Below are 27,064 nucleotides of genomic sequence, written 5' to 3'. Positions count from 1 at the left end.
TGATCATGAAGGGTTTTGTAAGCTAGGGTTAAGTTCCCAAAATTTAGAGGTAAAATTATGCCACTAAAAATGTTTAAACGTGGCATGTGTTTTCATCCAGGAAGACTACCAAAACAAATCTAGAGACACTCATGTGTATAAGAGAGAACTTTATATCAAGATGCAATTATGCATCAATAAAGCATCCCAGCCTAGTCCAGATCAAGTCCATGAGTTCAATATTAGCCCATAATCCCAATATTCACCTGTGAGTTCCTCTTGAGACTCACGCAACGCATGCAATGACACCAAATGCAAGAAGATCACAGGCCCTTGGCTGGGAAGTCTTGTGGATCCAGTGGTGCAGGAAACATCTCAACATTGACAGGGGTCTTCGCATGGCTCCCTCAGCTCCAGGACTCGAGGATATCTTTGTGTGTCTTGTCTGCGGAAATGTCTCACAAGGAGTAAGCGGTGAGAGTGTAGCTGGCCTCCAGGGAGCTATTTATCTCCATGGCGCCTCCAAATGAGGTCATCCAGCTGCAACCCGATTGACACCTAGATCCCATCACTTTGCAAGTTGACACCAGATTATGTAACAACCACAGCATGTGTGACTAAAATCAGATGAACCTGTGGCAGTTGAATGGCGAATCCATTCTGCAGTTGCTTTCGGAGGAGGATTGCCCGCGCTGCTGTTGTTCGGTGCCATCATGTTGGCTCAGCCCAGGCCGACCCCACTCACAGCAGAATGAAACGCTGCACAGGCTCACTCATGCTCACAGTTGGCCTGCTGACCACGGGACAGGCTGGATGTAAAAGAGCACACTGATCTAGAGGCTGAGCTCCTCTACGAAGATGCCTGCAGAAGAGCACGAGCCCTCGGGGGAGTAAAGAGAAGTAGATATCTTTGAGAGAAATTTAGGTGATGGATGAGTGGAAGAGGAAAAATAAAATAGTAATTCTACTTTTCTAGTAAGGGCAAAAATAACTTGAACTGCTATATATTTCTTACAATAGTATACTAAAAGGAGCAGAAAAATATTACTTGGCCTTTGGTCTCAAGCCCCTATTTACAATTTAGAACTTAAAAATCTGTTCAAGAAGTAATGAGGGAGAGGGAATTTTCAGAAGGCGAATCTGATTTAGCAGAAATGGCAGTGGCTTGGAATAGCAGGTACCCTTTTCATAAAGATGTGCGCAAAACACAACTTTTAAAAAATGCAGTTTATTGTCTGAAATGGTTTTCTTGTGGACTCATCAATGTGAGTCCAACCTGAGGGCATTTGAATCGTTGAGTGCAAGAAATGGAGTTAAAGTTGTATTTAATTCAGTTCAACCAAAATATTTTTAGAAACCCGCCGTGATTTGCTATGTTGGGTTGCATACACAATTAACATATTCTAGGAGGAAAAGCTTGAGGTACAGATGGAAAATTCTGTTTAGATTCCTCAGTTAATTAATCATCTTGGCCTCAGTTTCTTGCAAAGATGCAGATAATATAGCCAGGATGCTAGTAATATCCTATTATATCTCAATTTGCTGTGAGAATTCAATAGTCAGTCTCTATGATGAGCATTTGAATTGGTAGCTGTTTATGTAATCATATCCGTGGATTTACATGTGTATGAATATGCAGGGAACCCTGGTGGAGCTGTGGGTTAAGCCTTGGCCTGCTAACCACGAGATTGGTATTTCGAACTCGGGGGAGAAGCTTTACAATCTCAGAAACCATAGAGAGGCCATCATGAGTTGGAGTCAATTCGATGGCTATAGTGGGTTGTTTGTATCTGTGCACACACATAGATGTAATTGTTCAATGACAATTAATTTTTCCTATAAATGCCATGCAAATAAAGCTTTTGCTTATTGTTTCCTGTATCCTGGCACTTCTCAATCCTCTGTACTTCTTTCTTGGGTGGAAAATGTAACGTTTTCTTTTTGTCTTTGATTTTTGTTTTTTCTCTGAAATTATCTCTGCTGAAACTTGCAGACTTGAGGATATTCTGCTGAGCCTGGCATCCCCAGTGTGTTCACTGACATGTAGGGCTCATGTTTATTTAACAAGGTGTCCTTGGTCACCAAGCATATCTGCAGGTGGCAAGGAACCTGAGAATATGTATAAGGAGTTAGGGAGCACCATCAATATGTGATGTTCCATACGATCTCAGAAGTATCTCGAAGGTACTTTTTATTTTCACACAGGAAAAGAGCAGTCAGCATCATAAACAATTAAATAAAATTCTTATTAACTTAGCTTCTTTTTGTCCAGGTGCTCATAGCTATTGAAGAATCAAGAAATGTTTGCATTTTCACAATAGGATGTCTCAGTGATAAATTAATCCCAGTCGTTGATACTCCAATTTTTCTTTCTTCTCATCTGTTCTGTATATCTGATGCCTACTACAATTTCTACACAGAGAGGGTAGGATGAAATTCAAACAATTCTGCTTTCTATTTTAAAAAGAATGAAAATGGTAGTGATTTTTACTGTCAACTTAAAGGAATTTAGATATATTTTTTGTGTATTATTCATACTATCAATGTTCCATTAGCTCACTTTTTTGAGAATCTGTTGCACCAAGATATTAAAAAACAAACAAACAACTTGTGCGCACACAAAGATAATGATCATTCATCACCATCCCTCCAGCAAGCATTTTCACCAGGGCTCTGTTTTCAGGGTTGATCTGAGAATAGATTTTAAAAATCTAAAAAAGCACTAGAAGGTTCTGTGGCAATCAGAAATCAGAGAGGTGACAGCTGGGTCAGATACGAAGAGCCTTCAACTAAAGGGTCTATTTATATGAAAAACTGAACTCTTAGACATGCTTTATTTCTTCATGATTAAAGGTTTCACTGATTATGCATGCTAAAAGCTCATTAGAAAAATGCATGAAAAAATGATAGCCTGCAAAGTCAAAATGTAAAAAGGTAAATGGAGGCTGTAGTAAATCAGCAAAATTCTAGATCCCTACCTTCCAGCAATTGTTTTGGGGTTTTATCTCATGCTGTGTAAGTGCACTAACTCATTTCAGTGCCAGATACTAGGGGCAGATGTTGGAGAGAGTGACCATGGGAACATTGATCAGAAATGATAACATAGTTCCAAGCTGCCTGTTGCTCAAATGTTTAGAGCATTAAGAGGTCTACAATCTTTACAATCTAACAATCCAAGTAATATAAAATATCTTGACTCTTTTTCTACAAAAGAAATCCCATTACAGATATTTAAGATTCTAATCAGATATTATTGCCAACACTGTGCGACAGAGGACAAAGCAAATTCTCTTAGAAAAGGATTTTTGAAGATCAATAGTTTAAACTTAGGTATAATAATATAAACTAAATTTGTCAAAATCCCATAGTATTTGACATGTAGAGATATTAATAATAAGATCTACTGTACTTACCTCAATATTTAAAACATTAAGTAATATTTGCTTGCTTTGAGATGTTGCCACTGAACTAGCACACACAGGAGCAAATGGAGTTGCAAGAAAAGATCATGTCACTTCCATAAAAGATGGATAAAATAAAGAAGGGCAAAGGAGAGAGAAAATAAGACACAGTGAACGGTTCCCTGCGTCTTTTCTTCTCATATTGGACTTTCCAAGGAAGGCTTCTCAGGTTTAGCTCAAACTGACAGAATTTATGTTATGAAACAACTCCATTTTTAACCCTTCCAAAATGTATAGGGTTTCTTATTCTGTAATTCCATAGGGGAGTAGACAACCTCATCTTTCTCCCATGGAGCAGTCGTTGGATGTGAACAATCAGCCTTGTCATTAACAAACACTTAACTCACAGCACTGTTAAACCAACTTAAAATCCAATCCCTTCAAGTTGATTTTGACCCACAAAGACTTTGACTCGTAAGATAAAGTTTCCATATGCCAACTTCTAAATTTGTCACCCAAGACACATTTATCTGTATTGTTTTCTTTTCCTTGGAGGGTGCCCAGCTCCTGCCCCCAGCCCAGCACACCAGTAAAACAAGTGAATAGGTCATAGATTAACAGCTTTAAAAATATTACCCCCAAGTACTAACCAATAAAACGTAGGAGGGAGCTTCAAAATTTGGTACCCAATGTAAGCACTCTTCTTTGTGCCTTGCCTGCATTATTGATAATGAGACTCATAATAATCTTTTGGACTAGGTATTATTTTTTCTCCTCTTTTATAAATGTAGAAATTGAGACATAGAAAACTGAAAAGAACTTACCATAGACTCCTAGTAAATTCTGGTGCCATTGATTCAACTTAGAGAGTTTGACTATAAATCCCATGCTCTTAACTGCCTTTTCATATCTATGTATAAATATATATGTGTGTATATATTACAGAGATCTCAAAAACCATTTATTTTATCATTTACATCAGTAGTAAAAGAGAGACTAGCTTCTTAGAAAATCTGAATAGAGAAATATTTCTGTTGAGTATTACAATTTAAAAATGAAACACAAAATATTTCATTAAATGACTAGGATAGTAAAACATCATTCAACAATGATTCTTTGGACTCCTATTATAAATTTACCATCAAGACTGTGACAGGTATAAAACTGAGATAAGCCAGGAGAAATCATACATAATAGAACCTGCCAAAAAAGATAAGAAACTGAGTTAGAGGTTATGGCAACTGAGAAATATAGAAGTATCAACATCATAGAGATGAAAATTGAAGCAATTAATCAAACAGGATAATTGTGTCCAGATAAATGTCAATATCAACCCAGAATTATAGGTTAGCTAACTATTGACATGACTCAAAAAGTGATTTTCATTTGTAAAATTATAAATAATATGAAAGTTTATAAACTAAACCAAGAAAAAATGGTAAACAAGAAAGAGAGAAATATGACCTACATTGCCATCTGTTGGGGAAATGAACATCTGTCATGTTGAATGGAAAATGAAGCTTGGAAATTCTCAATGAATCTCAACTGCTAACACTACCATTTAAAAGTCAAAATAGATTTCAAGTCTAGTTTGGATTTTTTTTAATTTGGGAAAAATATTTAAAGAAAAAGGAAAAAATAAGTCTTTAATTTAGAAATCACAGATGTTAAAATTTCCAAAATTATTTTAGATAAAATTTGAGTAGAATCGTGTTGCAGAGAAAAATATTGTCAAAACTCTTTTTCCAAATGAGATTTTGTGTATTCTGGAAGCTTCTTTTTCCCCTGATGCATATAGCTAAGCCCCTAAGAATAGTGGGAAGGGAAAAAAATAAGCTGGAAATCCACTGTCAGCTCTACCAAGGTGCCATGTTGAGCAGTCATTTATATTTCTTTGCCTATGAAAGAATGATATTGAATTACATGAACATCAAAAACACTTTCTAGTGTGCTCCTGTTTAAGCTGTGTACATCAAAAATTTCATGAATAACTATAAACTTAAATTAATATGATACAGAGAAGTTGAGTGACTAAAGAAGTTTTACATAGCTACATGTTTTCTTAATACTGAAATTTTGAATTCTTGTTTTTTCTCTTATTTTTCTCCATCCATTAGGGGGGTGTGAATGGATTGACTGGAGAACTGGAATTTGGAGAAAATGGGGGAAACCCCAACGTTCACTTTGAAATCCTTGGAACCAACTATGGAGAAGAACTTGGCCGAGGTGTTCGAAAAGTAAGACCAGAGACACTGATCAATACTTGTTATTCTCTATAGCACTTATGGTTCTGCTTGATTAGTCTCCGTAGAATATGGTTAGAGTACACATTAAAGCTCATGCTGAAGTTTGAAAGAGGAAGTTGAGACCAAAAAAAAATAGGTTGGTATTTGAGTCCTGCTAAATAAGAGGCAAAGGGCATCATGCTTGATCAGGTACGGAATCAGCCAAAATATAACTAAATAAAAGGAATATCCTCAATGCGATGGATTTCCACAGTGGCAGCAAAAACTGGGCTGAATCATAGCAATGGCTATGAAGCTGCCACAGGGACAGACAGTGTTGTGTTGTGCTTTGTGTAGGAACTGACTCCAAGGTACTTGATGACAACACATGCCACTTATCAAAACGGCGATGCTATAAATTACATTATGTCTTAGAATAATTTACTAGGACAAACAATCTATTGGTTGTAGAGAGAGGCAGCATCACATATGAGTCATTATTGATTGCAATTTGTAAAGTAGTGTGTTTTATATTTGTAGAAGGCATAGGTATGGGTTTTTCATTTGTACCATGAGCACATTTACAATAAGAACTTGGATAAATTTGATAGGGCAAGAAAGAAAGTCTATAAAATGTGACATTTGAGTATTTTAACTCCTATATATGCCAGGAAATAAGTAGAAAATGGTCCTCTGAAAATGAGCTCTTGCTATATACGAGGAACCGTGCGTACGAAGTCGCTAGCTGAGCGCCTATAAAGATGTTTCCTGGAATACCAGGGCATTGGCTTTCTCAGGGAGAAATACACAAAATGCTAGAGGGATGACTGCTCTATGGTCTGTATTTGCCACTTTATATATATTTTTGAGAGTGAAAACTCTAAGGTCATTGAGAACGCATATGGAGCCTACAACTCTGTGTTACTCTGGGTTGACTAGAGAAATAAATTCATAGATACTCTTATGTGTAAAAGAAATTTATATAAAAGAGCAATTGTATATTGAGAAAACATCCCAACCTAGTCCAGATCAAGTCCATAATTCAAATATTAGGCCATATTTCTGATACCAGTCTATAAATTCCTCTTTAGATTCACTCAGCACATGCAATGATGCTGAATGCGGGAAGATTACAGGCTAGTTGGTAGAAGGTATTTTGTATCCAGCCGCAATGGAAGCATCTCACTGCTGAGACAGGTCTCCACCTGTCTCCTCCAGCTCTCTGAGTGTCTCAACAGCAGTGACCTATTTGTTTCTGTAGTGCCCCCAAATGAGATCATCAAACTGTGACTTGATTGACAGGCTAGACACCACCCCCTCGCTTAAGTTGACAGGAGAATACTTGGCTGCCTCAAATTCTAAATTTCTTATTACGTAGTGTTTACTGCATGGAGGGTAAATTTCTTCATTGACTGTCTTTTCAGTGCTGAGATATAGGATACCAGAATAACACAAAGGGAGACATTATTCTGAACAACTAAAGAAAAAAATGTAACTCAGAACATAGAGAGTAGGGAGGTTAAAACAATTTTGATGTGTAATTTGAATAGCAAAAGACTGAACACTGCATGGCATGCATGGATAGTTCAGTGAATTATTTTAAAGGAAATGATCAGCGTCCAGAAATAGAGCATGTCAAGCACTCTAAAAACCCTTACATTCATCTTTTGATTATGTGCTGAACCCCCTTCTCAGTAGTGTAACCGTATCTCTGAATTTTAGATATAAAGTTATATGTATATATAGAAAACATTGTAATTTATATATGATTACATATATATATCTTTTTCTTTATCTTAATTAATATAACTGAGTTTTCCCTATATTTTAATTTATGAGTAAACTTAGAATCATTTAATGAACATTATATGCGCATGCTATATAATCATATATAGACTATGTATGCATATATTCCAAATTCCTGAAGATTTTATTCAGCACTGCTTTTGTTATTCATCCTTGTTGTTAGTTGTAGTTGGGTTTATTCAATGACAGTGCTTTTGTTACTCTTATGCAAATGTATCAAAATCCACCCATTTTTTTACATTTCTGAAACCACTGTAAGCATGTTGTTATAATACAGAAGAACCCCTAAGCATAATAACGTGAGTACACATTCTTGCATCTTTGCATGCATTTCTCTACTTTTTATATGGAAGAGTTCATTGGAAAGTGTACGTTGAACTATGCTAGAAATTATGAAAGCTATTTTCATAGGGCTTTTTGAATTCACACTCCAGAAACAACTCGGAGAGGAGCCCAGGAGGGGAACAAAGCCACTGGCATCTGCGTGGGAGAAAAGTGATGCTTTCCCTCCATGAAAGAGTTACAGTCTCAGGAACTCACAGGGGTAGTTCTACTGTGCCTACAAGATTGCCATTAGTCAGCAGCAACATGATGCTCCTTTTGTTTTTGTTGCTCTTTCTGTTTTTAAGGATTATTAATTGGGAGCTAATATATACATCCTCTCACTCCGTAGTTCAATCACATCAAGTAGAATTGTGGAACTGCTACTTCAGTCAGTTTCCAAACATTCATTTTCTTCCTGGACTCTAGGCATTGTCTCTCTTTTACACACCCAGCTCCAGGGGACTTCCTACCCCCAAACTAAAAAACCCTTATACTCCCTTTGTCCCTATAGGCTTATCAATCCTGGGGTTCATATAATGAAACAGAGAAAAACATGCACCACAACATTAAGAGGGTGAACTACAATGCAATAATACCTCTGACGTACACCCTAAAATGAGCAAATTTTAAAAAAAGTGGCTCTGAGACCTTTCTCTCTTTTTTGTGGCTCCTCAGACTGGTTTTGGAATGAGCTGTGGACTCAGGTCTTTCAACAATTTGCCTACTAAAATGTTCATTTGTTTTTATTTGAATATGGAAGTGATGCATATAGTTTAGTTGTTCTTGTTACTTAGTTTTGTTATAGACATTATTTTATTCTCCATAAAATTTCTATGTATTTGTATAGTAATTTTAATGTAGTTGAGTTTGGGGCAACTTTCCAGAGGACTCTAGTCCCTATTTAGGAAATTCACCTCCATCCCTTAAATCATGACAATAGTGTGTTCCACATGCTCTAATGTTTTGTATTTGATGCTGAGGTTTTAATTGACCTAAAATGCTTTTTAATATAAGACGTGAGAAAGTGCAATTTCATTCTTATAATATCCTATTCGCCTATCTTATTGATATGTAAAACAAGTTGTTATAATAAAGCACAGACTCAAATGTGCAATGGGTTTCTATGATTCAGCAATCATTTTATTCCCTTTCCTAACCATGAAGATTCGTTAAATTTTTAAGGTGAATGTGCTCCTTTGAGTCTGGCATATATTTTTAGAAAGATCCATATTGTCATGTGTAGTGTTTATTATCACTAGGTCATATTCTATTAGGTGAGGATAGCCTGGTATCTTTTAACTCTTAATTTTCTGATTTTTGTTGATATATGAGAAGACTATTTTTACTTATATGATCATTTTATATACAATTTTATTGCTGGAATTTTTATTATAATAAATTTTCTACATGTTCTTGTGAATTTTCTATATTTTACACATATTGGGTATTATTAATTATGACTTTTCTCCATCATTTTTAATGATTATACCTTTTATTACTCTTTGGTACTAACTAGGATCCCTAGCACAATCTTAAATGGAAGTAAAAATAGTAGACATCCCTGAATTAAAACCAATTTCAAAGAAAATTATTTCATTACTAAATATGATATATTTTTTATTTTTAGTTACATTTAATTAGATTAAGGAAGTGTTGAATTATGGAGCTTAAAGTGTATTTATATTTATATATATTTCTGTCATTTATATTGAAATTGCTTGGTTTGCCATTACCTAGTTATTTTGAATTAGAAAATCATATAGTTTACTATGCCAGAAATGATACAGTCAGGAAGAATGCATTAAATTCAGCTTTAAAGGGGACATTTAAAGATTTATCTTAGAGGACAATGCTGTCTGTGATAGGATAATGACTATCCCCATATAAAAAATCCAATTAATATTACAGAATATACGCGAATATAAGCCAACCCTAGTATAAGCCGAGGTGCCTAAAGATTACCTGGGAAACCAGAAAAACTGATTGACTCGAGTATAAGCCTAGGGTGGAAAATGCAGAAGCTATCGGTGAGTTTCAATAATCAAAACAAATGAAAATAAAATTACTGAAAATTGAGACATCAGTGGGGTAATGTTTTAGAATATTTATTTTAAATAAAAGAACAACAACTTATTTAACATTAGTAAACCAGCATAGTAAGTGGAAAATAGGTTCAACAAAAACAATAAGGTATCAACAATGATACCTTCAATGTACTATTCCCCTGAGCTCAATCAGCAACCAAGCTAAACTGTAGAGAGTTAAAATCCTTCTAAACTGAATTCCTCATCATCATCCATATCCCAATGCAGAGCTTCAGCTGGTGTGAGGTCATCATAGACACTGTCCTCACTGAGATTGCCGTCATCACCATCACTGCTGTCATTTTCATATAAAGCGCAGTCTTCACTGCCATCCATAGCATTACTAATACTACATTTCTGGAAGGCACATCACACCATGTCTTCTGGAATGTCTTCCCATGCATATGGAACCCACTTTGCTATTAACTCTATGTCAGGCTTCATAAGATTTCCTCCTTTTGTTAGTCGGGCTTGACCAGATGACATCCATTCATGCCACATCCTTTGTACAGGGTCTTTAAAAAGCTTATTCAAAGATACATGTCATAGGACGGCTCTGATTGGTTAGATGTGAGTAAACAAACATTCAAAGCCCTGCAGTTTAAGCGGGGTTTTGAATGAACAGAGGAGAAACAACAATCACTTGTGAGATAACGGGCGCTCATCCCCACTGACCCGTTTATAAGCTGAACCCCAGTTTTTCAGCACATTTTTTGTGCTGAAAAACTCGGCTTACACACGAGTATATACGGTAACTGTTATTCAAATTTATGCAACAACCCCTCAAAGCTAGCGGTGAAGAAATTGAAGAATTCTACCAAAGTCTTCAGTCCAAAATTAATCAACATGCAATCAAAATGTATTGATAGTTATTGGTGATTGGAATGCAAAAGTTGCAAACAAAGAGGAAGAAATGGTGGCTGAAAATATGATCTTGGTAAAATTTTATGTATAATTTTCCAAAGAACTTTTATGTATAATATATTGACCAATATATACAGGTGTAAGCCTCTCATCTTGTACACTTAACTGTTTTGTAAATATCTTTGTTTTGCATGTTCTACATTTATTTTCTCTCTGCCATCTTTAGAGTGAATATATATATATGTATGTATGTATATATATATATATATATATATATATATATATATATAAAGTATTGGACTGCTAATCCCAAGGTTGGCAGTTCAAACCCATCAGCTACTCTGTAAGAGAAAGATAAGGCTTTCTGCTCCCATAAAAATTTGCAGCCTCTGAAAACTTACATAAGGTTATATATATATAGGGTCACTATAAATCACAATCAACTCAGTGTCAGATAAATACACATAGACTTCACAAGGAAGTATAAAAAATGACATTATAGATAATAAAAATTTCCATATATTTTAAGATCCTCTGTGTGTGTATATTTCCCTTTGGTTCCATTACAAATGTATATGTTAAATACTCTTTCCCTTAGAATATATAATATATACACATAATGTTTAATATATGTTTAATCAGTACCTTTGTCCTTCTTAGAGATAATAAATAGACTTAGAACATTTTAACTACATTTACTCTATCATGTTCTAGAAGGATAGCTTATTATTATGTACTTTAATGCTATCTTTTATTTTTCTCCAAAATTGTGATTTTTACTAATTTGTTCAGTAAATATTTATCTACATCTGTACATGAATTTTACCACTTTCTATGCTCTAATTTTCTTCCTGCATCTCTCTGTCTTGCATTCTGCCTGAAGTACAGGTGTAAAGATTCCTTTGTTGATGATTTTTCTTGTGGCAAAATTTTTCAAATTTTGTTTATCAGAACATGTCTTTATTTCATCTTCTTTCTTGAAAGACATCTCCTGGAGACTCAGAGTTTTAAATTGTTTTTATTTTTTCCGCTTCGGTACATTGACAATACCGTGGTACTGGCTTTACTCCAGTACGTCTGCTGTCTGTGTAGCTAGTTGTGCTTTGACAGTAATCTGTTATTCCTTCTTAGGCTGATGGAAGATTTGACTTTATTTATAGATTTCTACATTTTTCTCTGTAGTATCCTAATGTGGATTTTATTTCAATGTGCCTAGATGTGTCAGTTTTATGATCACAAGAATGATGGTTAGTCATGTGTGATGTATGGTGACCGAGCAGATAGTATTCAGTATCCAGTGCTACAGCTGCATTCGTGTGCTCATAGGATAGATAATGGAAGATCTATCTCCAAATTGTTGTGGAAAATATGCCTTATATCCTGTTATCTACCATCCATTATTTAGTGACATATATCATTGAGTATATATAGTTAAGGACCTCTGGTGACACTGTGGGTTAAGCACTGTGCTGCTGACCAGAAGGTCAGCAGTTCAAACCCACTCTCCGCTCTGCTGGGGGAAAAGGAGGCTATCTGCTCTTGAAAAGATTTACGTTCTCAGAAACAAATCCCATAGAGATCCCCAATGAATTGGAATCAACTCAATGTCAATGCATTTGTTTTGTTTTTAGTTATGTGTATAACAACTAAATACCAAACTCACTGCCAAGAAGTCAATGCTGACTCATAGCAACCCTATAAGACCGGGTAGGCCCCGTGGGTTTCCAAGACAGAAATACTTTAAGGGTTAGAAAGCCTTGTGTTCTTCCCAGCAAGCAGCTGGTGATTTGAACTGCAGACTTTGCAGTTAGCAGCCCTGTGTCAAACCACCAGAGAAAAAGAGGCCTGACTGTGCAGTGCTCAGCTATTAACCAAAGGTCTGCTCTTCCAACTCAGCAGTCGTTGTGCAGAAGAAAGGTGTGGCAATCACCCAGAGGATTATAGCCCAGGAAAGTATAGATATATACCAACAAACAAATAGCCACATTTATCTAGAGTTAATTATAAATTCTAATAATTAACATATTGATAAAAATAAGTTTAGTATAAGAAAAGAAAAAAAAGGAAAATGATTAGGGCAAAGAATGTACAGATGTGCTTTATACAATTGATGTATGTATATGTATGGATTGTGATAAGAGTTGTATGAGCCCCTAATAAAATGTTTAAAAAAATACATTTAGTATAAATGTAATTGGAGATTGTGAAAGTGAAAATATATGAACGCATAACAAGAAAATAATGGATCTTTCTCTGGGGCTGTTATTACTTAATTTCTTCTCAAATAAAAGACTTTTCTAATTTTATGGTAACTGTGAACATAGAATTGTTATATTATTTTCCTCAATTTGAAAGTTAGGGAAAGACTTCTGTACACATTAAGGTGCACATGCAGAAAGGAGGACTTGATGTGCAGATACCAACCCAAACCCAAATCACTGTCAGTCACATGCAGTGACTCTGCAGGACAGGGTAGAACTGCCCCATGGTTTTCCAAGTCTTTAACTCCGAAACCCACAGGGGCACTTCTGCCTTGTCCTGTTGAGTCAGTATTGGACCTTTCTACACATAGGTGAACATATTTTTCTTGGGGCAAACATTACCTTACCACTTCTCACCTGTATTTTCCTTTCATTTCAGCCTCATGGTAATCTATTAACTTATACGTTATCATTTTTGTACCATACTTCCTCTTTTCAATAGCTCCTGCAATGTTATTATTAATTTTCTCAAAGTCTTATTTTTATTCAAATACTCCCATATTCAATGAAAAATGTATTCATAGGAAATATTGAGTATGTATGCAGAAGGATTATAATTACAGTACTTCTATAAAAATAGAAGGTAAGAGAAAAAAAGAGTTGAGTAGAGAGCAGTCAGCAATACAGCAGCAGGTAGTGTGATAAAGAATAAAGAAAATTGTCTGAATTTAACCCTCTCGTGACCTATTCTTCATAAGAGTCTCCCTCTACATTTCCCTCCTCCGCGGTTCACTGGGAAACTACCACCCCGCTTATAAAGGATGCTGCCATCTGATTGGGTCCTTTATACCTGCATGAGTTTAAGAACCAGGCCTCATCCCACCAACCGCAACAGTGGCGACTTCTTGGGACACTTGTGGTCAAGTACCACCGAGTAGGCTCTAGCACTGAGCAAGACCACGCACGACGGAATGAAATGCCGTGGTTCTGTGCTGTGTCACAGGGGGTTCATGGCTGAGCCCGTGGCTGCAGCTACTCTGTTGGTCCATCTCATGGAGGGTCTTCCTCTTCTTTGCTGATCCTCCACTTTCCTGAGCATGAGGTCCTTTTCCAGGGATTTTCTCTCCTGAGAATACGCCCAAGGTTGCGCCCAATATAAGACAGTCTCCTCATCCTCACCGGAAATAGCATTCAGGCTGTACTTCTCCAAGACAGATTTGTTTGTTCTTCTGGCAGGCCATAGTAGTTTCAATAGTCTTTGCAACCACTATAATTCATATGTATCCTTTTCTTCTACATCTTCCTTACTCATTGTCCAGTTTTCACGTATCATTTTACTGGGGTTCTTAAAACTCTATAACAACCCATACATTCATTGTATCAAGCACCTTTGTACATATGTTGCCATCATCCTTTTCAAAGCATTTTCTTTCTACTTGAGCCCTTGGTATCAGCTCATTTTATCTCTCCCTCCCCGATTCTCCTATCCTCGTGAACCCTTGATAAATTAGAAATCATTATTATTTTCATATCTTACACCATCCTCTGTCTCTCTCCACCCATGTTTCAGTTGATCATCATCCTGGGATGGGACACGGTGGTGGTTATACATCGATCACTGCAATCAGTTATCTCGTTCTGCCCCCACCTTTCCCCTACCCTCATCATATTGCTATTATCATTACTGTTCCTGAAGGGGGTTATCTGTCCTGGATTCTCTGTGTTGAGAACTCTTACCTGGACCAGTGTGCATGCTCTGGACTAGCCTGATTTGTAAGGTAGAATTAGGGCCCTAATAGTGGCAGGGGGCTGGGAGCTGGGGGAAGCAGTAAAGAACTAGAGAAATGTTGTATGTTTCATTGGTGCTATACTGCCCCCTGGCTCGCTTGTCCTTTCCATATGATCCTTCTGAGAGGGCTAGTCCAATTGTCTACAGAAAGGCTTTGGGTCTCCACTCCTCCCCACCTCATTCACATGGGTATGTTTGCTTGTTTGGGGTCTTCTAATGCCGGATACCTGATCCTGTGGACACCTTGTTATTACACAGGCTGGTGTGCTTCCGGTTGGGAGAAAGGCCAAGTAACAACTTTTAATATGCTAATGACGCAGCCTTCCTTTCTGAAAATTTGGAGGAATTGAAACGTTTGCTGATGAAGATTAACGATTGTAGCCTTCACTATGGATTTTAACTCAATGAAGGAAAGCCGAAGGTCTCACAACTGTACCAATAGTTGACATTATGTTAAATGGAGAAATGGTTGAAGTTGTAGGACTTTGTCTTGCTAGTGTCCACAATGAATGCTCATGGAAGCAGCAGTCAGGAGATAAAAAATGTACTGAATTTGGTAAAACTGCTGCACAGTACTCTTCAGAATATTGAAGGGCAAGGATGTTGGTTCCTTGGAGGACTAAGGGGTGCTTGGTGTTCTGGATTGCCTCACATGCACGAGAAAGGGTGCACATTGAAGACACAAGGCTGTAGAAGAATGGATGCATTTGAATGTGATGCTGGAGAAGAATATTGAAAGTACCAGGGACTGCCATATGTACAGACCAACCTTTCTTGGACTAATTAAGGCTAGAATGTGCCTTCGAGGCAGGATGCCGAAGCTTCGCCCCACATACCTCAGACGTATTGTCAGGAGAGACTATTCCCTGGAGAAGGACAGCATCATTGGTAAAGTGGAGGGGCAGAGAAAACGAGGAAGGACCTCATAGAGATTGGTCAGCGCAGTGCCTTCCTCAATGGCCTGAGGCTTAGCAACAGTTGTGAGGACTATGCAGGACTATGCAGTGTTTATCGGGTCACTCTGGGTCAATGCAGACTAGGTGGCACCTAACAACAATATAGGCATACGAAAACTGAACACTGAAGAAGGAAAATGGAAGAACAAATAGGTGCTTTTAAATTATGGTGTTGGTTAAGAGTATTGAAAATATCTTCAAAACTGTGGATGCCTAGCCTTAATGTCATATCCATTGGGCGTGTCATGACCCCTGTTTAAAGTAAAAATAAGCAAATAAGAGGAGGACACTCAAGGGGATGGAGTGACAGGGAGGCTGCAACAATTGGCTCAATCGCAACCATTTTGAGAATCACACACACCCAGGAGTTGAGTCAACTTCACAAGCACCTGGTAACAAGAAGAACAGAAACATCTATCATTATGAAACTGAGAACTCCTCTGAGACATACAAGGTATTTGGGAGGCTAGACACCAAAGTTTATTATTTCAAATGTCAGTCATTTGAAAAGTCATGGATGTAAGGGTGGCAGAGCAGGCATTTTATTAAACCTACCTAAATCTATGAATATTCATGTTTTTCACCCTCGTCAGAATTCAAAACCTAGAAGTTCTTGCCTATCACATTGGCTAAGCAATGAATAACTCTTCCATAGAATATTTCTTTTGTTCTGTAGTTCTCGTTAGGTACCATCAGGGTTTTCTAACTGATGCTGACCTGCAGAAGGACACTGCATCAAAGCAGAAGTGTCCCCCAGGAATTTCTGGCCTGTAATCTTTACAGTAGCTGATTGCCAGGTCTTTTGCCCCTTAGAGTTCTTGGCAGTTCAAGATGCCTATCTTTCCATTAGTGGCTGAGTACTTGATGTGCCAACAGAATTCCTAACCCTATTGTTATTGTTGTTGGTAATCACCTTTAAATCAGTGCTCAGAGACCCTACATAAAACAGAATGAAACACTGCCTGGAGCTTAGCCACCCCCAACATCATTGTCATAGTGGAGTCTACCATTGCAGTCACTGTATCAGTCCATCTCATCCAGCCTTTCCTCTGTGTCCCTGACCCTCCTCTGTACCAAAATATGTGGTCCTTTCCCAGCGACACGTTGGTTCTGATATTATGTCTAAACTATATGAGATGTGGTCCCTCCACCTTTGCTTCTAAGGGCATTCAGTCTGAACTACCTTCAAGAGAGGTTTTTCTTCTTCTGGCAGTTCATGGTACTGTCAGTAGTCTTGATCAACATCCACATTCAAGTGCATTCATTATGCTTCAATGTTTCCAGGTAATCAAGCCTTGCTGGAGTCAGGCACACTTTGGTGCTCAAAGTGACATCTTTACTCTTTACCCTTTAAAGAGATCTGATGGAAGCCCTGGTCATATAGTGTGCTATATATTAGAACGTTAATCCAAGGGTCAACAGGTGAAAACCAAGCAATCATTCCACGGGAACAAGATGAGGTATTCTGCTCTCAAAATGATTTAAAGTCTCAGAAGTAGTTCTCCTCTACCCAATAAAGTTGAAATAGATTTTATGGAAGTGGGTGATGGGTGGGTGGTGTGGTGTGTGTGTGTGTGTGTGTGTGTGTGTGTGTGTGTGAGAGAGAGAGAGAGAGAGAGAGAGAGAGATTTACCTGTGATCGTTAAATATGGATCAAAGCAATGAAATCATTGACAATATATCTTATCTTAGTTTATCATGATGCTGCCTATTGATTCAGTTGTGAGGGTTTGGGTTTGCTTTACTGAAACTGAAGTTGTAAAGCTCCCAAGTGATTTTAGGAGTGCTATAGATTAGTTCAGATCCTAGTGGCATAGTGGATTGCGTCTTAGGCTACTAACCATAATCAGCAGTTCAAACCCACCCACTTCTCTATGAGAGACAGATGAAGATCTCTGCCCCCAAGACATTTACAGGGTGAGAATTTCAACAGGATAGTTTTACTCTCTCCTTTATGGTCACTGTGAGCCATGGTGGACTGATTGGCATAGGCTTTTATATACATTATTCGTGGAATTAACTTCATTTATAAACAGGATCATCTGTTTACATGAATATTCATACACAAAGAATGCTTTAAAAGATACTTCTAAAGAAACATTACCATAAGAATAAATAAAATGATTTACTACTTGTGTATCCAAAATTAAGGATTTGCTCTCAGTTTCCCCTTGTGTCAACAACAGTGAGAGACTTTCCAGCTGACAAACTGTCAAGTTGTCGGTGTTTATGCTGCTGCCAATGTTCCGTGCATGCAGTGCCTGCAGCCTTATCAACGGGAGCAGGGACACTGTCAGAGCTCATAAACAAAACAGGCCTCTGTCTGCTCAGACCTTGAACGTGAGCTTGACCAAGGCTTCACCATTCCAATTTGGGGGCTTGTCTCAGCTCTCTTGGCACTGTATGAGAGGAGGTTCCATTTTTCTGAATTTGTTGATGTATGAAAGGATTCTTTAATTTTCACTGATGCTGATCTAAACAAAGAGCTTTCTTGCTTTGATTTTTTGAACTCGGTCTTTTACTTTGATGTAAGTCGGTGTTTCATGCAGCAGATGGGATATTCAAGGTGTTAACACACTGTGTCTCCTAAGAGATGAATTCAGGTGAACCTCAAAGCCAAATTTTGAAATATCAAGGCTTTCTATATTATTGAACTCTCCTTAAAAATATGGTTGTTTCTATTTCAGTGTGTTCTTTTTCTACTCCAATGCGGAAGTTTCAACACATGCACACACACACATACACTCACGGTGTCACAGACAACATTCTATATAAAGTCTCTGGACACCAGATTTTTAATGACATGAAATTTAAAGATTATGTCAACTAGCCATATTTATAGCAACCACACACTGTTGCTGTAGTTTACATAACAGCATTTTTGTTAATAAACAGCGGTGTGCTTGAAGTTTTGTTTGTTTTCGTCTGCCAATGCTGCTTACAGTTTGTTGTAAAAACAGTTCCAGCATAAAAGCATAATAATCTAGACTTAATGTCTTTGAACTTTATGATAAGCAGGAAAACCAGGAGACCAGAAAGAGGAGATTGAAGTTGTGTTTCTAGCCCAACTTAATTGCATGATAATGCTTATTGCCTTCATAAACATGTTTTCTCAGATAAGTTAATGAAATAAAATGGTACTAAGAATACTTTTGCTTCTAGGTGTAATGTTTTCTTAGATTTAGAATCTTTGCTCAAGTTCTACTACATTAAATTCACAATTATAAAAACCATAGCTTTGTGTTCTTGGGAAAGTTCTTGTTAGTCCATTTTTAATGAAGCACCTTACATTTTAAAAGAATAAAAAACAACTTCGCATCCAAGTAGCCAGTGGTTGCAATATTGCACTGACAATGTTTAACATGGCATCTGTGTTTTGATTCTTCAAGTAGAAAATAACATTATCTATTTCATTATCCAGTTTTCTATTTCTTCGTAATACATTTTATAAATTATTGCATATATATAGGACTCATACATCTAACTATTTAGTTATCTCTATAGCAAGAGCCCTGATATCGCAGTGGTTACGTTTTGGTCTTTGAGCCACAAGGTCCACAGTTTGAAACCACCAATCAAGTTCAGGGAGAAAGATGAGGCTTTCTACACTTGTAAAAACTTACAATCTTTAGAACTCACAAGAACAGATTTTACACCATTCTGTAACATCACCATGAATTGGCATCAACTCAGTGGCAGTGAGTATATAATATATATAAACACACATATTTGTGTAAGTAGAAATAATTTACTTTTGGGGGGTATGTATTTCTCATTACAATATAAACCCTGAGTAAAACAAAACAACAACCTTTATTTGTTCTCTTCTGTGTTCTCCAATGCATGGCACCTAGGAGATGCCTATTTGGTATTTATTCAATGAAGTAACATACAAATGTACACACTTAGGTAAATTCCAAAAACTTATTCTTTACACTTATAAATACAGCACATTTTCACTAATTCAAATGGAAATGAATAACTGTACATAACTGTAATTTTGGCCTTAAAATCTACATTGCAATGTGAGTGCTTTGATTACACATCGTCCAATGCTGCATTTCCACTAAATAGGTGAGTTAGTCAAAAAGCTTGGCTACCAAACACTATTGATATGTGCATTGGTTTATTCATAGTAAACCAAGTCTCTGTGATGAGAGGTGACAATTTTGTTTAGTAATATAGTTATGTTAGTTCCATTAGAGAATCTTAGAAATATCTGATCAAAATAGTGTCTTCCAAGGGGATCCACCAGTTAAACTCAAAGCAGATATGTCAGTTGTGAAAGTTATGAAGACTGTTCTTTGCTATTCTAAAGAGGTACTATTGATGCATTTTCTCAAAGGATGAAGGGTGGCCATAGGTCTTAGGAAATGTTAAGACCATTCATAATTACACTGTGATATCAGGAACGCTGTGCTGGAGAATTTTCATCTTTCTGCTCGGGTTATAAGGCTCCCCTACAGGGAGTTTATGTGGCACATGCACCCCCAGGAAAACCTGCTGCCTGCTCTTACCCTGTGAGAACCTTGGTTGTTCCCAGATTTCACAGGAAATTGTAAAGGAACATGGTTTGAGTCCTTTGAGGATGCTTAAACTGTCATGTTGATGTGATTTACCTTAAAGTGTGCAGAATTATACACACAGCGTTAGAGAGATATTAACACTGACTTTAAACATTTACAGACCTAGATGGCAGACATTTGATGAAATGATAGGTCTACATTTTAAATTTTGTTTAATAAGGGTTTCTGTAATGTTGTAGTGATATCTTCAGACTTGTATACTTTAGTTAAATAAATAACAGATTAGTGAGCATCATGAAGACATGGGTGAGGTTTTTTGGAAAAGATATATGAGTGGTTTTCAGAGACTAAAGAAGGAACAGCCTCCACCCTGGGGGAAGGACAACAGAAAAGTGGGTCAAGGGAGACGTCGGACAGGGCAAGATATAACCACATAATACTTTATAAATTAACAAGGGTTCATGAGGGCAGGGGAAGCAGGGAGGGATGGGAAAAATGAGGAGCTGATGCCAGGGGCTTAAGTGGAGAGCAAATGTTTTGAGAAGGATGAGGGCAATGAATGTACAAATGTGCTTTACATAATTGATGTATGTATGGATTGTGATAAGAGTTGTATGAGCCCCTAATGAAATATTTTTAAAAAGAAGGAACACGTAGTTAGATTTATTATTATAAGTAAAATGTTTGGAATTATAAAGGTACAAATTCATTATAATTGTCATATTTGAATTATCAGAACTTTGTACCAAAAGATTCATGCTTCATGTTATCAATGTATGTTCTCTAATTTTCTGAAATGATAGGAAAAAAGCTTTTGAAATCCTGCTTTCCTCTCAACTGTCCTCAGTTGGATTCATGTTGTAATGCCCTAAATATATTGTAAGCACTTTGGAGACAAGGATCATAATTTGTCAACTATATGTTCTCAATGCACGTAATAATCGATCAATATATTGAAATAATGAATGAGTGAGTCCTGCCTAGCTCCAGGTGGGACTATGGCATTTGCATTCTCGACAGATATCCCATCCAAATGTGTTGATACTACGGTTGGCATTTGAATTCAAGATTATTGTCTCCAATTAGGCGAGATTTAATAAGTTAAATGGGAAAACACACAACACACATATACGCAGCCTTTGCTGTCAAGCAAACCTGTCTTGAAACTTTGACCCTGTCATTTATTGACTGGGTAATTTCAAGATTACGAAGCTCAGTGAACTTCAGTGTCTTTAAATGTAAATAAGATATACCTCTAATTACTACAAGAATTAAATGAAATTCTTTATGTAGGTCACATAATGAAAGCTAATAAAAAATAGCTGTTGGAAATGGACAGTAATCTGTAAGATTTGCTTTCAAGCCGATATAAGAAATGCCAGTTATTCTAGCAAAAACAAAAATGTTCTTTGAAGTGAAAAAAGTAACTTCACTTTAGTTGTGATTGACAGCGCATAATATGTGGTATTCACGGTGACAATATGAAACACTAACCATTTTGTTTCATTTAATGTCCTTTCTGATGGCATATTTCTACAAGTGTGTTCATCAAGATCTGGGACTTATGGTCTCTACGTGTATAGAGAATGTTAATAGGAGTGGACAGGAACAAGCTTCTCAGATCTTTGGGACTGTGTTGACTTCATGGGAGTGTACCAGAGATATCTGGTAGAATACAATTTGGGTTCATATGTGGTGGAAACAGAAACAGTATTTTTGATAGATGTATCTTACTTGTCTACTGTTAAAACTTGAGGTTAGACTTGGCAGCATCCATGGGCCTGCCGACTCTGTGGGAATGTTTATAAGCCTGCATAGGTACCATGCTCACCTTAAACATATCTTAAACAAAAAGAATTCAAGTCTTTAGCTGCAATATTGAAAAATTCTATGTGAAAAAAATTAAATGATGCAAAGATCAAAAGAATATACAGTCACTGTACAAAAAGATGTAGTCCACAGCCAGATATTGCAAGAGGTCACATATGATCGAGAAGAAGTCTAAGCTGCAATGAGGGCATTAGTCAAAATCAAGGCCCAATAATTGATGGAATATCAGTTGAAATGTTTCAACAAGCTGAAAAATTACTGGAAATACTCACTGGTCTGTGCCAGGAATTTTGGAAGACAGCTATGTGACCAATCATATTTATATCCATTCCAAAAAAGATGATCCAACAGAACACTCAAGTTATAGAGAAGCAACATCAATATCTCATGCAAATAAAATTTTGCTGATGATAATCTAACATAGACAGGCAGAGGTTAATCTTGGATACAGACAAGGAAGTAGAAAAAGTGTCATCATTACTGATGTCAGATGGATCTTAGCTGAATGCAGTGAAAACCCTAAAGATGTTTACTTGTATATTATTGACTACTGCAAAGGCATTAGATTCTGTGGGTTAGATTTGAGAGAAATAGGAATTCCCCCAAACATCACTGTGTTCATGGAAAACTTGTACATGGGTCAAGAGGTTGTAGTAAGAATAGAATAAGAGAATACTGCATGATTTAAAATCAAGAGGGAAATCTATCAGGGCTGTATTGTCTTACCATACTTATTCAATATATACGCTGTGCAAATAATCAGAGAACCTGTTCTATATAAAGCATGGGGATCAGGATTGGAGGAAGGCTAATTACCAACCTGTGATATGCAGATGACAACACTTTGTTTGCTGAATGTGAGGAGTACTTGAAACACTGATGAACAGAGATTACAGTCTTCCACATGGCTTACAGCTCAATGCCAATAAGACATTGGAAAAATATTGAAATTATCAAGGATCTTGTCTTGCTTGAATTCACAGTCAATGCTCATGGAAGCAGCACTGGTGCACAAGACCCCTCTAAAATTTTCTAAAGCCAAGAGGTTGCATTGAGAACTAAGCCCCAGCTGGCCCAAGGCTTGGGATTTTCCCTTGCCTCATATGCATGTGAAAGTTGGACATGGAGTTAGGAAACCCTGATAAAAATCGACGCATTTGAGTTATGGTGCTGGTGAAGAATATTGGAAGTACCACGGACAGCACAACGGACAAACAAATCTGTCTTGGAAGAAGTACAGGCAGAATGCTCCTTAGAAGCAAGGATAACAAGACTTTGTCTCATATACTTTGGACATGGTTTTAGAACAGATCAGTCTCTGAAGAAGAACATCATGCTTGATAAAGGAGAGGGTAATTGAAAAAGAGGAGGACTCTCAACCAGATGAACGAACACGTGGCTGCAACAATGAGCTCAAACATAAAAGTGTGAGGATGGCACAGAAGAGGGCAGTGTTTTGTTGAGTAGCAACTAACGCTCACAGCTAACAACAACCACAACAAAATGTGTTCTGAAAGTATCTCACCCTTCATCAGACTCATACAGCACCATCAAAGCCACCGCCATGACCAACGTCCAGATACCAGCCACTGACTTCAATAAGCACAGCCGTAACATCCTCTGTACAGCCTTACATTTTCCTTCAGCCACAGTGATTAAGGGCAAAACTCAGTACTAGGAAACAAACATGGACATCATTTAAATTATGAATATTCAGAATTATACTTCTTCCTCATAGTCTCTTTGAGATTGTACTCTTAGTAACAGACATCAAGACTTTTTGTAAGGAGGCTGTGTGAACGTGGAGACTGAGCAGAAAGGAGTAACAAAGTAAGTGACGGTGTGTCTCTGTGTGTTAGGAACTCTCACTGGAGTTCACAGTGAGGCTTGTGGCATGGTCAAACTAAAACCATAAACTCACTGCCATCGAGTCAGTGTTGACTCAGTGTCTCCCTATGGGTTTCCTGTAACTGTTTATGAGAATAGAAAGCCTAGTCTTTTACCCGTGGAGCAACTGGTGGTGGTTTTAAACTGCCAACCATGTGCCTCGCAGTTCAATGCATAACCACCACACTACCAGGGATCCTTCTGCAGGACATGAGTTTATACAACTGAGCCACTATAAAAACTATCTAGTTCTGGCTGTATCATCTGACCAAGTTTGCTAATAGAACATTCTTAACTCATGTATTTGAGGCCCTTCACTCAAACTCGGGAATTGTGTGCTTATGCCTGTGGTGACAATTGTGATTGGGGTCATCCCTCTGGGTGATTGCTGAGTCGCTGATTGCATCTTCCTCCTTCCTGTCTTTCTTTTTTCCCCAGATCATGTCTTTCGTTGTTTCTATTTCACAGGGTACCTGACACACACCGAAGCTAGTCAGACCCGCTAAGACTTTATATTTTAGGTTGCTAGGGAGTTCCTACAGCGACTAGAAAATTAAAGGATTACGATTTCTTTTTAAAAGTGCTTTATTGGACTTTGTTGCTTCTGAGCTAGATGGCCGCTTGTTCACACACTTTGGCTCCAGCCGTTGTGTCGGGAGAGTGAGCATCATAGAGTTCCAATTTAATAAAAGAAGGTATTCATGCATTGAGGGAGTGTTTGAGTAGAGGCCCAAGGTCCTTCCGCCACCTTAATACTTGACCTATAAGTATAGACACACATGGAAGAACACACCAGCCTGAGTGAGCGAGTGGTCCCAAAGGGATCAGTTACCAGGCATCAAAGAACAAAAAATCATATCATTGACTGCACACCTCCATGATAGGATCGCTGAAGACAAATGGGTGCATAAGCAAATGTGGTGAAGAAAGCTGATGGTGCCCGGCTCTCAAAAGAGATAGTGTCTGGGGTCTTAAGGCTTGAAGGTGAACAAGCGGCCATCTAGCTCAGAAGCAAATAAGCCCACATGGAAGAAGCACACCGGCCAGGGCGATCACGAGGTGCCCAAGGGACCAGGTATAAGGCATCATGCAAAAAAAAAAAAAGAAATAAGTGTGTGTATGTATGTGTATATATGTGTATATGTATATATGTATGTATATATATGTATATATATATCATATTAAATGAAGGGGGAAGTGCAGAGTGGAGACCCAAGGCCCAAGTGTCGACCAATGGAGATCCCCTCATAGAGGGGTTTAGGAGAGGAGATGGGTTAATTAGGGTGTGAGGTAGTATCGATGAAGAACACAGCTTTCCCCCGGATCTTGGATGCTTCCTCCCCCCAACTACCATGATCTGAATTCTACCTTGCAGGGCTGGATAGGACAGAGGCTGTACACTGGTGCATATGAGGGTTGGAGGTACAGGGAATCCAGGGTGGATGATACCTTCAGGACCAAGGGTGTGAGGGACGATGCTGGGAGAGTGGAGGGTGAGTGGGTTGGAAAGGGGGAACTGATTACAAGGATCCACATGTGACCTCTTCCCTGGGAGAGGGACAGCAGAGAAGGGGGGAAGGGAGACTCCGGATAGGGCAAGATATGACAAAACAACGATGTATAAATTACCAAGGGCATATGAGGGAGGGGGGAATGGGGAGGGAGGAGGGGAAAAAAAAGAGGACCTGATGCAAGGGGCTTAAGTGGAGAGCAAATGCCTTGAGAATGATTGGGGCAGGGAATGTATGGATGTGCTTTATACAATTGATGTATGTATATGTATGGATTGTGGTAAGAGTTATATGAGTCCCTAATAAAATGTAAAAGAAGAAAAAAAAAGTGCTTTATTGTATAATAGGCATGGTTTATACTTTAGGTCATTTTTGTATTCAAAGATCCAACAATTTAAGCAACTTACCAAACTTCCTTATAACACTTTCATTTTTAGTAGAAACTTTGATATTCTAAAGAAAATACTTTTTATACTTTGAGATGGTGATGAATATGTGGACTATCACTATTTCTGCTATTAATTTGAATACTTTTGACTCAATAGGGAGCCCAATGGTGTAGTGGTTCCACATTGGGCTGCAATTCACATGGTTGTCAGTTCGATACCACCAGCGCTCTGCTGGAGAAAGAGTAGGCATTCTACTCCTGTACCAGTTACAGCCTCAGAACCCCCCCAGCAGGTCCCCAGTGAGTCAGTACTGACGTGATGTCAGGGAGTTTGATTTTTTTTATATGGACTCAATGTTATCATTAATGACAAAAATGGTGGTATATTGCAGCTCAAACGGGGTAATTATACTTGGGAATTTACACACAATGAATGAACTTATTTGTATTTTAAAGATATGTAGCTATATTATGATGTCTGAAAATAGGACTATCCTGTTGGGTAACTAGTTTTCATCCTCAGCAGCATGGACGTTATGAATATATGGTTTTGAATTGATGTCATATTCGCAATTATTTTATTATTTTTGACTATTGTTCTCACTCATAACAACCCTATCTACCACAGAAAGTAACAGTCTAGTCCTACACTAACCCCTTGGTTATTGTTATTTTTTAGCCATTGTTGCAGTTACTGTATCAATCCATCTCCTTGAGGGGTTCCTTTTTCTCTACATGTCCTTGACTTTCCCATGTCCTTGACTTTCCCATGTCCTTGACTTTCCCATGTCCTTGACTTTCCCATGTCCTTGACTTTCCCATGTCCTTGACTTTCCCATGTCCTTGACTTTCCCATGTCCTGCTCCACATTGCTGAGATGAGATACCCTAATCCTTACTTCTAAGGAGCATTTGGGTGTTGCTTCTCCTAAGACAGATCTGCTCATTGCATTGGAAGTTCCTAGTAAACACAGGAAGCTTCACCAGCACTCTCAGTCAGGCACACTGGTTCTTCTCCAGTCTCCTTTATTCACTGTCTTGGTCTGGGTTCTGTGTGTGTGTGTGTGTGTGTAATAAATATATGAATATTTATGTTGAAAATGGCCCGCCCATTTGTACAAATGGGAAGTCCAATCTGAGTCCGGAAGTTTCCAAATCAGTAGGTCCTATGCTAAGCTGGAGTTTTTGCTCACTCACAAAGCTTCAGGGCTAATGAATCCAAGATAGGCACGAACATCACAGGATGGTGACTGCAGAGCAGGACAAATCCAAGGTAAAGAACCCGGTTATAGTT

The 27,064-nt window shown here is 37.8% G+C and overlaps 1 protein-coding gene across 3 annotated transcripts in view; it reads left to right on the top strand.

Moving 5' to 3' along the window:
• Positions 1 to 27,064, top strand: part of GRID2 (glutamate ionotropic receptor delta type subunit 2) — a 1,629,781-nt gene that overhangs the window by 946,360 nt on the left and 656,357 nt on the right. For all 3 annotated transcript variants that reach the window (XM_075544881.1, XM_075544882.1, XM_075544880.1), the window contains one exon: positions 5,498 to 5,617. In XM_075544881.1, coding sequence (XP_075400996.1) covers positions 5,498 to 5,617 — 120 coding nt within the window. The remainder of the gene's footprint in view (positions 1 to 5,497; positions 5,618 to 27,064) is intronic.

The sequence above is a fragment of the Tenrec ecaudatus genome, chromosome 3 (assembly GCF_050624435.1).
Source record: "Tenrec ecaudatus isolate mTenEca1 chromosome 3, mTenEca1.hap1, whole genome shotgun sequence".
Taxonomy (NCBI): Eukaryota; Metazoa; Chordata; class Mammalia; order Afrosoricida; family Tenrecidae; genus Tenrec; species Tenrec ecaudatus.
The sequence above is the reverse complement of the archived record's forward strand: the minus strand, read 5'-3'. Positions and strand labels throughout refer to the sequence as shown.